General features: G+C 45.9%; 1 protein-coding gene across 5 annotated transcripts in view; it reads left to right on the forward strand.

Annotated features, from left to right (window-relative positions):
* CCDC25 (coiled-coil domain containing 25) overlaps positions 1 to 1,553 on the forward strand; it is a 38,199-nt gene extending 36,646 nt beyond the window's left edge. For 4 of the 5 annotated variants that reach the window (XM_027598156.1, XM_027598158.1, XM_027598157.1 and 1 more), the window contains one exon: positions 1,374 to 1,468. In XM_027598156.1, the coding sequence (XP_027453957.1) occupies positions 1,374 to 1,403 (30 nt within the window). In that variant the 3' untranslated portion in view covers positions 1,404 to 1,468. Of the gene's footprint in view, positions 1 to 1,373 lie in introns of all 5 variants that reach the window. The other variant, XM_027598155.1, reaches the window with a different exon arrangement.
* The last annotated feature ends 12,798 nt before the right edge of the window (positions 1,554 to 14,351 follow it).

Here is a 14,351-nt window from a genome sequence, read left to right on the forward strand (position 1 = left end):
CATACACTCTCTTTCTCTCTAAAAAAAAATAAAAAAATAAAATAAATTATCCAAATAAAGTCTTGGATCTTGGATGTCTATTTAAAAGTTGCTGTAATCCCCAAATACAGATCTGCAGACACTCTGCAAATCTGACTCACAGCCTTTATCGGGAGTGACACACTTTCATTGTCACCAATCCAAATTGTCTTAGAGCATTTTTCCACCTCGGTGTTTGGGTTCTAATACTGACCTTCCAAGATAGATGGTGACTCTTTGAACATCTCTGATGCTATAATTTCAGCATAGGACTCTAAGGCAGTCACAGTTCTGGTTTGTGCATAGAATACCAACATGAGCTTGCTCTTCATACAATTATCTAAGGCATATTTGCCGTGGCCTTTGTTCGTTGTGCTCCTTGACGAAAAGCACAGAGAACTACTGAGTGAAACCGGCGATCAAAGCAGACCTCAGAAACCAGCGTTTCCTGCTGGGGTCTCCTGTTTCCTGGCCCATCTTTTATAAGAGCTGTTAAGGAGGAGCAGAGCATACATACCTGGAAGCCTGAGCCCTCCCCTTCTCTCTCCGCTCCGGTATCAGGCCATGGGAAAGAGAAGCTCCAGCAAGTGCTTTGTTCAGGTTATGACGTTTTCAAGCTGATGTCCCAAACTTAGACACTTAGTGAATGTTGGCATCCAGGGCCGTTTTCTCAGGGTATGCAATAGATCAAAAAGAAGTCTGGGGCTCTACTTTTGTCCTTGGTCTTTAGGACATGTCTGTAAGCCACACAATAAAATCAGGGCCTTTCTACTGTATACCATCGTATAAGGTTTTTTAATCAAAAACTTGGCAGGCCACTGAACTTGTTACCTAGCCTATGGCTTCCTAATCACTTTTCCTATTTAAAAAAAAAAAAAAATCCATCTTGTGACAACCTTGAGGCTCAAAATAATGGAATCTAGGCCAAAAATGTGTTTGCCTAATTACCTATTGGCAGCATCCTTGGCATAAGGATTTGAGGCAGGATCTGTTTGGATTCATATTTTGCTGCATTTGTTGGAGTGATCACATTTTGTTCTCATCACACTTGTTACATCCTGTCCTAGGGCAGGTGGGCCTTTACTTCATCATTTGGAAACCGTTGGTCACTTGTTGCTGTGTGAGTCAGGCCATAATTTAATGACACCATAGAAATCCAGCTAGTCTAAACAACTCCTACTTTAAGATAGAGAAGCGGTGAGTGAATTTAATGATGTTACTTTTTACTTTTACTTTCTGAACTTTGCAGTTACGCATCAGGAAGCTTGTTACTTAAGACTCATTGTGTACATTTTTAAAAATTTGAGTTATTTATTTTGAAGGCTTTTATAGTTTCACTTTTTTGTTTCCTACAGGATGGCAATGATTCGGATGAATTCATGTGAATGGAGGAAAGGACCTTTGAAAGATGTGAATTTTGGGACAGTTGCAGACGGTTTGATTTCATCTGTGTTTGGAGTTATAAAAAAAAAACTAAAATTCTACCTTCATTCTACACAAATATTACCAACGTTGGAGTCTAAAAAACAAAAAAAGTGTTCCCTTTTTTGCCGACGGAAAAGGATCAGATATTTATAATATATTTGGACTTGAAAAACAGCATATAACTTTAGGAAAGTGAAAATATTTTTGCTGAAAGATGTCTTGGTACCTCATGACAGTTGGCTGCCCTTGTTCTTGGGATAGACTTCAGAACAGACCAGCTCTGAGAAGTATTTGTTACTGTGGTCTGTCCCTGAGAACAGATGTCTTGAGAAGCTTTTTCATATTCCTAAAATAGCTTCACTTCTGTTAAGAAGAATGTATCAGTGAGCAATGTATGCGAACGTTGCCCTTGGCCCCGATTTCCTGACTAGAACAAGAAAGCTTCCGGGTTTTGACGGTGATATTTGATAGTGATATTTTCAGAAGATTGCCGGCTTCAGTAGTCCCGTCCCATGGTATCGTGTGAGTCTGTTAGGAGCATTGTCCTCAGCTCTCCCCTTGTCCTGGCTTCCACCTTCCGCATCCTTTCTCTGAGCGAGGGCCTTCCCTCTAGTTACCATTGTGCTTAGAGAAGTAGTCCGTGTTAGTCAAGGTCAGGCACGTGGCAGTGTTTACCTGAGTGCCGAGTAACCCAAGCCACATACGTGACAACTTCGAGGCTCTGGAGCTGTTGCTCAGCGCTGAGGGGAGAAATAGGAAGGCATGATCTGAATCATTTTGAGGATGTCAGGTTACCTGATTTTTGTCTTGGGATGCACATGCAGAAAGCAAACGTCCCATGTTGGGGTTATGATCTTAGAAGGAAGCATTTCACCAGCCAGCCAAGTAATTTGTTTATTTACCTTGAGACAATATTTACTTTGAGTTGTATCCCCAGAGTTCAGATTTCTCAGTTGTAGGCCCAGTAACTTAATATGTAACAGGACTACTCATCTGAACCACCTACTCTCCAGTGGGATTCTGAATAGAAGGTATGTTTTTGTTGCAATCCCGGTAGGAAGCAACAAAACAAAACAAATGAAAGAAGAAGAGAACAAAGCCTGCAGGTCAGGAGGCGCTCACATTCACATTTTAACCACACCCAGAACTCTACATGCAACTTTATTCTTCCTAACTGTATTCTAACCCGGTGACAGTTATCCTGTCAGAGCACTTTGGAACTATGGATAAAACTAAATGACCTCAGTGTTTCTATTTATCCCAAGTTGGTGTGTGGGGTGGAACTGGAAAATTTCCCTGAAGCATAACTCGGCCAGATTTTGAAGAGGTAGATATGGGAGATTTTTCCCATATGATGACTCTAGAAATTAGTGATTTTGTGTGTGTGTGAGAGAGAGAACATTCAGCCTGGAGTTCTGTGATTTTAGAAATGTAAAAATAAAGAATCATTTTTTTATTTGGAAGGACATTAATATATGAACTCTTAGAATTTGCTCATTATCCCCATCCCCACGCTGGTTTTGGAGTGATCCGGTTATAAAAAACCTCGTCCATCCAAGGCTCAACGTGGCAGCTTCTAGAACTTCTTCCTCCCTCGTGGCCATGTGTGTCTCCCCTCCAGATGCCCAGGGGGCCGAAGTGGATGACCTTTCCCAAGCCCTCTGTGGATTGAGTGGAAGCTGGTAGGGCTCCTGCCAGGCACCACAGGCACTTCTTTCACGCTGCGGCCAACATCTAGAATGGGGAGAGCTTGTCTCTGGCCTCACCCGTGTTACCTCAGCCTGCCACCGCTTCTGAAGGACTCCTGTACCCCCCGTTACGGCAGGTAGAGTTAACACTTCTGGAACAGACGTCTATGTTCAGGGTAGTGAGAGATCCTGGGGTCCAAATTTTAAACCTCTCCCAATTCGCACCTCACGTTAGTTTCAAGTGTCAAAGCCTCTCCTCTGAATTGCCCAAGTTGAATTCCTAGCTCTCGAACTTGTTGAGCTGCTCTGTGCTGATTTCCTCTGCCTCTGTGTGTGTGTGTGGGGGGGGGGCAGTCTTCTCCCCAGCGCCCGTGGTCCCAGAAAAAAACAAGGACCTTTTCTCTTGACGTTGGTTCCGTGCCCACAGGTCACACTGTTGCCGCTGAAACCATCTCATTTCTTGCTAGTGACATGTTTCCTAAACTACCTGTAGGAGAATTGCAAATCGTTCTTTTTAGGAACTGTGCCTGTGATCAAATCCGTGCATTGTGAGGGTGTGTCTTTTCAACTGTGTCTCATTTCCCTGCTCCGATCTGCATGCCAGTGAGGGTCGCATTATTTAATCTGCTTCACAAGCTCAGCTCTTTTACAGCTTTAGAATTCATTTCTTACCGGCCTTTGTCGATCTGGGGTCACGATCTTTGGGCGAGGGCGCTCCGTCACAGTGCTGGTGCTGGAACGCGTGTTGGGGAGCTTACCGAAGTCTGTAAGGTGTGGACTTTAGCAGAATAGGCAACAAGCTTTAGTTGAACCCTGTCAGTAGCCCTTGTTTATTTTGTTGTTTTATTTTTAACTTTCTTGAAGCCCGGCTTTTGGTGAGCCTTTAAACTGTTCAGTGCCAATGATATCCCCACTCAGGAAGGAAGGTGTCGGGTGTACACAGAGCAGGAGGAGAAAGAATTCAGCTCTGGCCTCCAGCTGGGGACCAGCTCTCCCTGCCACCTTTGCATCTGAGAGGCAAAGCCCTTGTTCTCTGGGCTAGAACAGGTTCTGGGGAAAACCGCTCAGGACACAGAAATAGAACACCTTTCCTTTCCAGTTTTTCCTGAGCTGTGATATTGAAGCCTGCTTTGTCTCTGTTTGATTTCAAATACAGCATTGTGAATAACAAATCCCAGTGAGTGGGCAACCTTTTGATCTTAAAGTAGACTATAAAACAATCCAACTGTCCTATAATCAGAAGTGTAAAATTAGAAACTGAAATTCCAAGCTAAGTGTCAGTCGCAGCCCATCTCACTCCATCCAGTAAGTGTGACAGCTCAGAAATGAGGCCACTGCCAGCGCCCAGGCAGCCTCCCATTCCAGCTTCAGTTGGAGCTCTTCTCTGCTCGCCTGGGCCTGGCATGCGGCAGGAGGCCTTAGGCGCACTACACAAACGAGAAGATGCCAACTGCATATTCATCACGTCCTGGAGGAATGATATGTAAAATACAATAAAAGCTTATAGTTTGAGTAGAATCGTGTGTGTGTGTGTGTGTGTGTGTGTGTGTGTGTGTGTGTGTGTGTGTGTGATTTTACTTTTCACTTTGCTTCCCCAAGCCTCTCTCACTGATGGGATGTGCATACCTCTTTTAGGCAAGTAGGAAGAAGGAGGTTCTTGGCTGCCTGAAATGATGCCCTTCAAACGGTCAGTTTTGCTCCTTACCAGGAGGAAAAGAGCAAGTTAGGGTGAAGGGAAGATTGCCTGAGAATTCAGGAAGAGAAGCAAAAAGCCTGGATCTCAAGGACCATGATGTTTGAGCACTAGCATTCGAAGTTTACAACTTGATACCCCGCCTTCCAGAATTCTTAGGGGTCTGCTCAGATTTTGACCAGGATGAGGCTACACTTCTGAAGACTTGCTGGAATGGTATCCTTTTTTTTTTTTTTTAAAGATTTTATTTATTTGAGAGAAAGAGAACATGAGTGGGGGAGGGGCAGAGGGAGGGAGAAGCAGACTCCCTGCCAAGTAAGAAGCGCGACGCAGGGCTCATCACTTGATCCCATGACCCCGAGATCATAACCTGAACTGAAGTCAGAAGTTGAACCAACTGAGTCACCCAGGCGCCCTGGAATGGTAGCCTTGATGAATGTAGGAGCTTTGGACCAGCGTTATTTACAGATTCACCCCTTCTGTGGTGGTGCTTTTTCTGTAACTGAGTATGTTTGCAGGGGGAGGTCTTGGGGTAGAGGGAGCCACAGAAACATTCAAGTGTCTCTCCCAGCCGCAAAAGCATATTTGAATTCTTCAATGATTATTAGAAGACATTCTTGAGTCCTATTTCTCACTAGTCAGGGCAATACCTACATCCTTTTGGTTTTAACTGCCTTAGCTATGAGAATTCTTGGATTTCGGTGTTTGAGTAAACTCAAATATGGAGAATGTAAGTTGAAACCAGAATTTTCATACCAAAAATGTAGAGGTCCATGCATTTACTTGGTGGCTTCAGGAATACACTGCAAATACAAATACCTATCTCACACCACGTGTTATGCATGGTTTGTCATTAGAATAGATTTTTACCTCTTTTTCTGGCTCACGTTGATGGCCTCCTTCTGCTTTTCTGATCTCACAGTATCAGTTACTTGAGGAACTTCCCACCTTAGTCCTTGTGACTGTAGTTCTGCCCCGGAGCCAGATGAAATAAACTTCTCTGCTGTTGGCATGCACCGATTGGCACTGACCTGGCATTTTCTGCCCGTGTTGATAGCCAAGGAATGGAGGCCAGGGGAAATGAAGGTTCACCCTTAATATCTTCTGTAGCGTTTACTCGTTCCCGAACCTGGTGAGTGGGTGTCGATATTTAAGACTGGGAAAAAAAAAAAACCAAAAAACTCTCCTAAGTCAGCATGTGTTTTCATTCCTACATCAACCCCATCCTGTAACCACTGCAGTAAAAATATAAGACTAATGGCCTGACATTTCACATCCTGCCTGGCTGAGGCCTAGGCGCCCGCACTCCTGCTGGTATTTTGGGTTCTGCTTCAGCAGTTTGCCTCGCAAAGACCAGGCTAACATTTGCTTCTGATTCCTGGGATCTGCTTCTGAGAATAGGATCTGTCAGCTGTCAAAGGCTGGTCCGTTAGTCTTGAACCTTTTTGGCTCCTCGGCCAAATCCAGGTTCAATGGGTCAAAATTACAGACTGAAGAAGGTCAAGAGACAAATACTATTAGAGGCAGTGCCCTTTACCCAGCTCAGCCTTGCCAGACTTCTCTTCAGCTGTGAAGCCCTTAGCTCTGTTCTGTCACTTCAGGACTCTAACTTTTTCATTTTATCATTAACGTCCTCAGTATCAACGAGGCTTATGTAACTTATTTCAAAACTAGAATTACTAATCTTTGAAACTCTTCTAGTCCATTCTCCCTTCATTCCTAAAGCCAGTTCAAACCTCCCCTCCTCGGGGCAACTCCCTGCTTGGCTTCACCTGCTGGCATTCACTCGGATGTGGCTCTGGAGTGCTCAGCCTTACTCTCTGTTTGCTCTGGTAACTCAGATTGCACTGGAGCTGCTACTGGGGGATGCTTTGACCCTGCTTCCCCCGGCCTGGAAGGCAGCCCAGCCTGGGAGCTGGACCTGGACTTGTATCCTCACTGCCTCCAATGTCCTGTGCGACCTTGGGTGGCTTAGTCAACCACTCTGAACTCCCATTTCCTCTGGAGGGGTTTCCAAGCTCCAGTGTTCCTTCATCCCTGCCCTATGGCCCATGGGAAGATCATATAGAGTAATGGAACTTGGGCCTGAACAGCATGTTCAAGGTGTATCTGGTAGGGGACGATTCCCAGCACTCCCATTATCTCCCTACCTCTGTCCAAGGGAAAGCGGACATTCACATCCAGGTGGCCGTCCCCCTGGACTGTGAGACCATGGACCGCTATGACTTTGACCTCTTTGCCAGAGAGTGTGTCTGACCATGTGGGCTACACTAAGGTGAAGATCACCCTCATCAATGAGAATGACAACCTGCCCACATTCAGCCAGCCACTACACGTTGGCTTGTATGAGAATGTCACCATGGGGACCTCTGTGCTGACAGTCCTGCTCCAGACCTCTTGTGAAAGTGTGGGCCTGCTCTCCTTGCCTCTGCTGTTTGCTGAGACCTCACCTCTGAGAGCCTTCATTTCCTCATCTGCAAAATGGGCATGAGATCTCCTAAAGCTGCTGTCAAGATGTGTGAATGTTGGATGTGCAAGCATCCCCTGGACAATCCCTACCCACCACCATGCCCCAGTCTTCCCCAGGTGCTTCCAGAGCTCCTAGCAGGTAGGAAGTTTGTGGCCTCTCCCACCACCCTGCCAGGCCCCGTCTCCCCTGCCCCTGCTTTTGCCCAGGGTCAGCCCAGTCTTCCCACCACCTTTGCTGCAGGAGAAGCTGAAGTTAGAGCCGTCTGCTCAGGGACTGTGAAATTCCTTCTCCCTGGCCTTTTCTGGGATGTTATTAACATTTTTCATGGGAGGGAAAAAAAAAGTCTTTGGAAAGGGGTGGAAGGTCTCAAAGAGACAAAACTTAAATTTGGTCACAAAGAAAACTTTATGGATGCCTGTGGTTAGAAAATGTTTCCTTTTTCCCCAAGAAGGGAGAAGGTCATCTATGTTCCTGCCCCTCACCCCCAATGTGAGGCCCTGCCTGGTCCCTCTTCTGCCATGGTGAAAGGTGTTATCCGCCATGTTTAAAACCAGATAATGATTGAAGATTTGTAACATAGTAAAACCTTGTTGAACAGAACAATACATTGATTAGCTGGACTTTTTCTTCCTCCCTTGTATTCAGACAACTGCTCATATAGCAGGGATTAAAGAGTACAGGAAACACAAACCCTCCCTCACTTGGGCTTGTCCACAGCTGCCTCCAGGCGCTGTGAATGACCACTCGAGGACTACCCCCCAACCCCAGGATCTCCTGGCATTCTGAGTTGGGAAGAATGTTTAAACCGTTTTCCCTTATATGAATTAGATATACATGGTTCAGAATTCAAAAGGTATAAAAGGGTAGAGCGCAGAGTTTTAGGGCAATGAAAATGCTCTGTAGGATACTGTAATGGTGGATACATGTCAGTATACATTTGTGCAAACCCATAGAATGTACACCAAGAATGGACCCTAAGGTAAACTGGGCTCTGGGTGACGATGACGTGTCAGTGGATGTTCATCAATGGTAACAAATGTACCCCTCTGGTGGGAAGTTGATAGTGGGGGAGGCTGTGTAGGTGCGGGGGTAGGTGGTAAGTGGGAACGCTCTGTATCTTCTCAATTACACAGCAAACATAAAACTGCTCTAAAAAATAAAGTCTACTTAAGAGAAAGGTACAGAGTGATGTGTTCCCAGTTCCCCTTCTTGGAGGCAACCAGTGTTACCGGTTTTTATCAAAGGTAGAATTTCTCTTTCTGGACTCAGCTGACCTGGGCCTGGATGTAGCAGCGCCTCGGCTAAGGAGGGAGGGGAGAGGGGCTTCTCTCTGCCTTTGCCTCCTGGGGCATCTAATCCAAAAGAAAATGCCCAGCCACTTCCCAGATGTCACATCTGGTTTCTGGGGCTCAGGGGAAGGTAATGAGTTCTGAAATGGAGAGGATCAAGAGAGGAATGCCTTGGTGTCCCCACCCACAAAACAATGTACGCTTGGACAGGCTGTCTCTCGATGAACTCCCATGTTCCAGGTCAGTCTGCGCTCAGTGGAGAAGGAACACAAGGAAGAGAGCTGCTTGCTTTCATCTCAGTTTGGTGCTTGGGGGTGGGAGAGGAGGTGATGGCGACAGAACTGGCCTCAAGCAACTCAAGATGTCCTCACCCCAACCCCCCTGCGACCTTCGCTACCTGTGTCCCAGCGCCTCTTCCTCCTGTGACGTAAGGGATGGGAGGAAAGATCTAGTATGGGTGAGGAGAGGCACAGGAACACGAAGGAAAGGGAGCCATACACCGTACACCATTTCCATGGATTTTACCTTTAGGAGTGTGGATTTTAGGATGAAACTCAGCTCCTTTTCTATGTGGCCTAGCACAAGCCAGTTGTCCCCTCTGGGCTTCCTTTTGCCCATTGGAAAAGGAGTACGAGAACAAGAGCAAGGTTAATTCCAGGCTGTGGGCTCAGGCAGGTGATGGGAAGGAGGGCTGGCGCGGCGGGCGAGTGCGTACACACACCACGCATGAGTTTCCTAAGGGGGGCAGTTGCTTCTCAGCGCGGGCCAACAATCGCCATGGGGAAACAAGCTTTTATTAACCGAGTCATCTGAGGGGCTGAACCTCATAGGACCGGAAAAAAGAGTGGTGGTTTCCTTCCAGGTCTTTCTTCAGCAGAACTCTGGATTCTCTTGTCCACCCGTTGATGATGTCTTGGGCCAATAGATCAGATTCCGTGACTTTCTGATCCAGTGCCCCCAAATAGGAAGAGATTCACTTTAAAATTACAACTTCCTTTTAGGTATTAAAAATGTTGTCATTTAAATCAAAACTTTAATCCCAAAAATAATTCTAAACTTCAACCCACCTGCTAGTTCAGGTCTGACTGGTCACTGCTTCTTCCAGCTCTTCCCCGATGCTTTGCTCTTCCCCAGCGGCCAGCTCTTCTAGAAGTGGGGCGGGGGCTAGAAAGGTAGACAAGGCAGGTGCGGGCCTTTTGTGACTGGTACTATTGTACTCTCATCACTGACGTGTCTTGCGACTGAAATGTGGATGTACTCACCTACAGGCTGCTCTCAGCTTTACCACTTTGTGACTATCCAATAGCAAATTACATCACGAATCTGATTTTTAAGTCAAATTTGTATATGTTAGCTCAAGATTATTCAACACTGCTGGGCCAAACCAGGGCTGCCCGTGAGCTATCAATCGAGGGCTGGCTTAGAACAGGTTTGAAGGTCTCTTCCAGTCATTGTTATCTGCAAAGTTATGATTTTCTTAGACTGAGTAAGAACCACTGGAAGTCATCCAAGCTTTCCCCTTACAGACAGGGAAACTCCCCCCACTTCCCCTCTAAGAGGCCTTCTGGGTGGCAGAGGCCTCCTGGAAATGAATTCTCTTGTCCTGTTGAAACAAGACCTGATGGGAAGGGCCAGCAGGTGGCAGGAGAGAATAGTACGGGCCTCAGCTTCTGTCCAGTTGTGGTTCCAGCTGTCAGATTGTGAGTCTGTACTGTGGTCTTGCATTTGGATTGGGGAAGGAACACAGGACCTCAGGTATCCCTCCAGCACCAAGAATCTGGAAGCACATCTGGAAAAGCTATGCTTTGGTGTCTGGGTGGATGGCAGGGAGGGGTTTCAAAGCTCTTTGCCATTGAAATCTTAGAAATGTGGGGTAGAAAGTGACTGAATCTTCTAAACTAATACCATGTATTGATTTAAAAAGAAAATGGCTGTCAAAACATGATGCCTATATTTATTTATTTATTTATTTATTTATTTATTTATTTTAAAGATTTTATTTATTTGACAGAGAGAGACATAGCGAGAGAGGGAACACAAGCAGGGGGAGTGGGAGAGGGAGAAGCAGGCTTCCCGCTGAGCGGGGAAGCCCGATGCGGGGTTCGATCTCAGGACCCTGGCAGACGCTTAACGACTGAGCCACCCAGACACCCCCATAATGCCTATATTTAAAAACAGGCTTCTTTCTGATTCAGCCTCTAGCTTTCCCTCATGGGCATTCATGCACAGGTTTCGTAGAATCATGAATTTTCATAGAAACGTATCCCATGGAGTTTGGAAGGGACCTTGAAGGTCACCTAAGCCGATTGAGCTCTTCTATGCCCTTTACGACATCCTATAACAGAACTCCTCCAATGTCAGCATGAATGCATTCAGAGACAGGAAGCTCAGTACTTTCTAAAGCCATTTATCTAGGGGCTCCCGGGTGGCTCAGTCGGTTAGACGTCCGACTCTTGGTTTCTGCTCAGGTCATGATCTCAGGGGCGTGAGATCGAGCCCTGCGTTGAGTCCTGAGTCAGGCTCCGTGCCCAATGTGGAATCTGCTGAAGATTCTCTCTTTCCCTCTCCTTCTGCCCCTCCCGCTTGTGCCTCTCTCTCTCTCAAATAAATAAGTAAATCTTAAAGAAAAAAAAATCTGAAGCCACAGGTCTATTAGAAAGTTACTTATGGAGCCACACAGGTCCCACAGTGACTTCTACCCATCATTTTGTCTTTTGCTACCTGGGACTGCTCCTAAATGTCTCCTTAGCAGAAAAACAGGCATCTGAGGACAGAGACCCCTCACATCGCATGGGGCAAGTGCCCCTCACTTGGTCATTTGCCTGACTCCCAGGGAAAGAGCAGCTCCCCGAGGGTTCACAGTCCCTGGCCCTAACCCCAGACGCTTGCACGGAGGAGGGAGAAACCATTCTTCTCCACGTGTAGCCTCGATCAGCTGACTCCGACCGACACTGTCAACTCAGTCCCCAAACTCTTTTCCACACATCCTGGTGGTTAGAGTGTTGGGACTTTGGGGAGTTTTTTTTGGATTAGAGGCATTTTGACTGATGGATAGATAGATTGATTTTTTTGTTTTGTTTTAAAATGTAACAAACACCCAAAGGAGTGCATAGAAAGATACATTCACTTGGAATCTTATTGAATTTTTTTTCTATGATTTGCTTCTTTCACTGAGTATTATGTGTTTAATGAATTTTCCCTATTAAAGATATCTTTTTAGAGTCCATTGACTTAATTCTGACTTTAAATATTCACTCCAAAATAACCCCTTTTACAAATATTACCTACATATTTGTAAATATTCCTTCCATATTATAATTCAAAAATTTAGGTAAGCATTGAATGGGGAAGGTCTCAGGGTAGGACCTTCAGCAAACCTCTAGAACCATCCTTTCTGATCGAGATTAATCAATTATTCAACACCTTTTGGGCACACTCTCCCAGTAACTAATCCTCTTAATTTTACTTTAATGCAGACCATATTTTTCTACTTGCTCCCATAGGTATCAGAAAACACCTTGTTTGAAATCCAGATCAAATAGATTTATGGCATTTTCCTGATTTACCCGTTGAGCAACCTTGTCAAAATGAGACTTAGTACTGGCTCCTAATAACTGCTGTAACATTTTCTAAATCACCTAAAGCAGCCCTTCAGTAATTCTGCCTGAGATGATCGCAAGCTCACCAAGCCTATGGTTGTAGAAAATCACTTTTGACCCTCAGAAAATCAGAGCTCCACTTTCTAGTCTATTGCCTTTCATGAGCTCTGAGTTCACAAATAACGCTTGCATGACCTCCCTTCACGAGTTTCCAGTACCTGGAGTGTCCTTCGCCTGGACCAGGGAGTTATGACTTGGAGGGGACGAGATTAATCTGCCGGGACGAGGACGGCATTTTTAGCACAGAGAGGAGGACACAGCTCTTAATGACTGGCTTCCAGAAAGTGGCAGATGAAGTAATTTTCAGAAATTGGCAAGAGGAGTGGGAATAAGAATTTGAGGGTGAAGGAGCCAGGTTGAGATAGTGACTGGAGTCATGAAAGCGTGCTTTTATGAGAAATGCATCAGATTGCCAAAAGAAAAGAGTAGAGAGGATGATTTTGCAGTCGGTCCATTTAGCATGGAATGATAACTCTTTCCACCGGCCAACTCCCAGCCAAGGAGCAGGAGAGGAGAAAGAAGACAGGATAAGCCGGGGTAAATTTGGGTGAGTTTAGGCCATTTGTGGGGGCCACACCAAAGGGGTTGAGGGGTTGAAGGGCTCCAGGCCCTAGAGGCAGGAAATCGGAGCAAAAGGAGGTGTAGACTGGGGCAAATGGATAGGTTATGTGACTGGGCGTTTAATGAGAGGTAAGTGAGTTTGGTTATGGTAGGAAAGGGAAGGTCCTGAGTAGGAGACACACGGAGTAGGGTGACATGTGGCCTGGAAAGTGGTGCTGCCTGTTGCTGAAGACATCAGGAGGGTGGGGACAGGCTCAGGTGGGACATCCCCATGCAGGTGAGCACTGCTGATGGTCAGGGTACCAGGCCCACACCTTAGGTGCCAGAGTCACTGGAGTTGAAAGGGTCCGTACCAGAGTCAGATGGCACGATCTTCCAAGGAGGAGCTGGGGGACAGCAACGGGCTAGTGGTCTGGACGCTGTAGCAGGGGGACAAGGCGGTTTCCTACAGGGCCCTAGAACGTGATGGCAGTGGGTTCCCCAGATGTCCCCAAAGGACAGGGAATAGACACTTTGACTAAGGAGAAGGGCCAAAGAGAGAAAGGCATGAGAGGGAGTGGAAGTTCACACTGATGAAGCTGGAACTGCTGGGCTCAGGGACAGCAGCTCGGGGAGTCAGACTTTCGGGAACGGGGCTGAGGCCGAAGGGAGAGTTGCAGGACCTAGCAGGGAAGCCGGGGGTGGGGGGTGGGGGGGTGGGTTTCAAGGACAGATGCTGGGGATAATAGAGAGGAAGGAGCAAAGAGTTGGGGGCTCTGTGTGAGGACCAGGAATGATCTTGTTGCAGCCTCACACTGCCCTGTGGGGTAGAGATGATCTCCCTTTCATAAATGCAGAGTAGATATGAACATAAATGATGAGTACCCTGCAAGCAGGGCCTGCCTGGCTCTTTACTCACATCCGTGCCCAATGTGGGGAGCTCATTAACAGGACGATTTACTCGGCACAATACCCGTGAGCTTTCCAGGGCATAGGAAATAGGTGACACCTTTAAAAACACGTGTTGGCTTCCAAACTGAAAGAGGAAGCAGCACAATCTAATATATATATATATATATATATATACTGAACTATGTCTACAAATGTAATACTAGGATGCCATCCTAAGAATGCTTAGATTTAGCGTTCATAAACATTCCATTTTAAACTTGTGACTTAGCAATACACTTTGACAACTGAGAAATCATAATCATCTATAAAGTGATGGAGTTCATCCAAGCCAAACAACATCTGAATCATCTCTGAATCAAGGCTGAGCTCCAGGATCCTGATTTTTCCTGGCAAGACCTTCAGTCTCACCGACTTTATCTCCCTCGGGCTAATTTCAGGGATCCTTTATTAATCATGGCCTCAGGCCAGAACTAACCACTGAAACCCAGGGAACTTCATGGGCAATAAACCAACTTTGCCCCCATTCTGGCTTCATTTTTTAAATTTAATTTTTGTTTTTTTCCCTCTTGCTTTATTTTTCTCCCTAGCATTTATCATCATCTGCCATAATATATATATATTTTTGTAATCTATTTGTTGGGCTGAATCCCACAATAG

Source organism: Zalophus californianus, chromosome 2, assembly GCF_009762305.2.
Source record: "Zalophus californianus isolate mZalCal1 chromosome 2, mZalCal1.pri.v2, whole genome shotgun sequence".
In the NCBI taxonomy this organism is placed as follows: Eukaryota; Metazoa; Chordata; class Mammalia; order Carnivora; family Otariidae; genus Zalophus; species Zalophus californianus.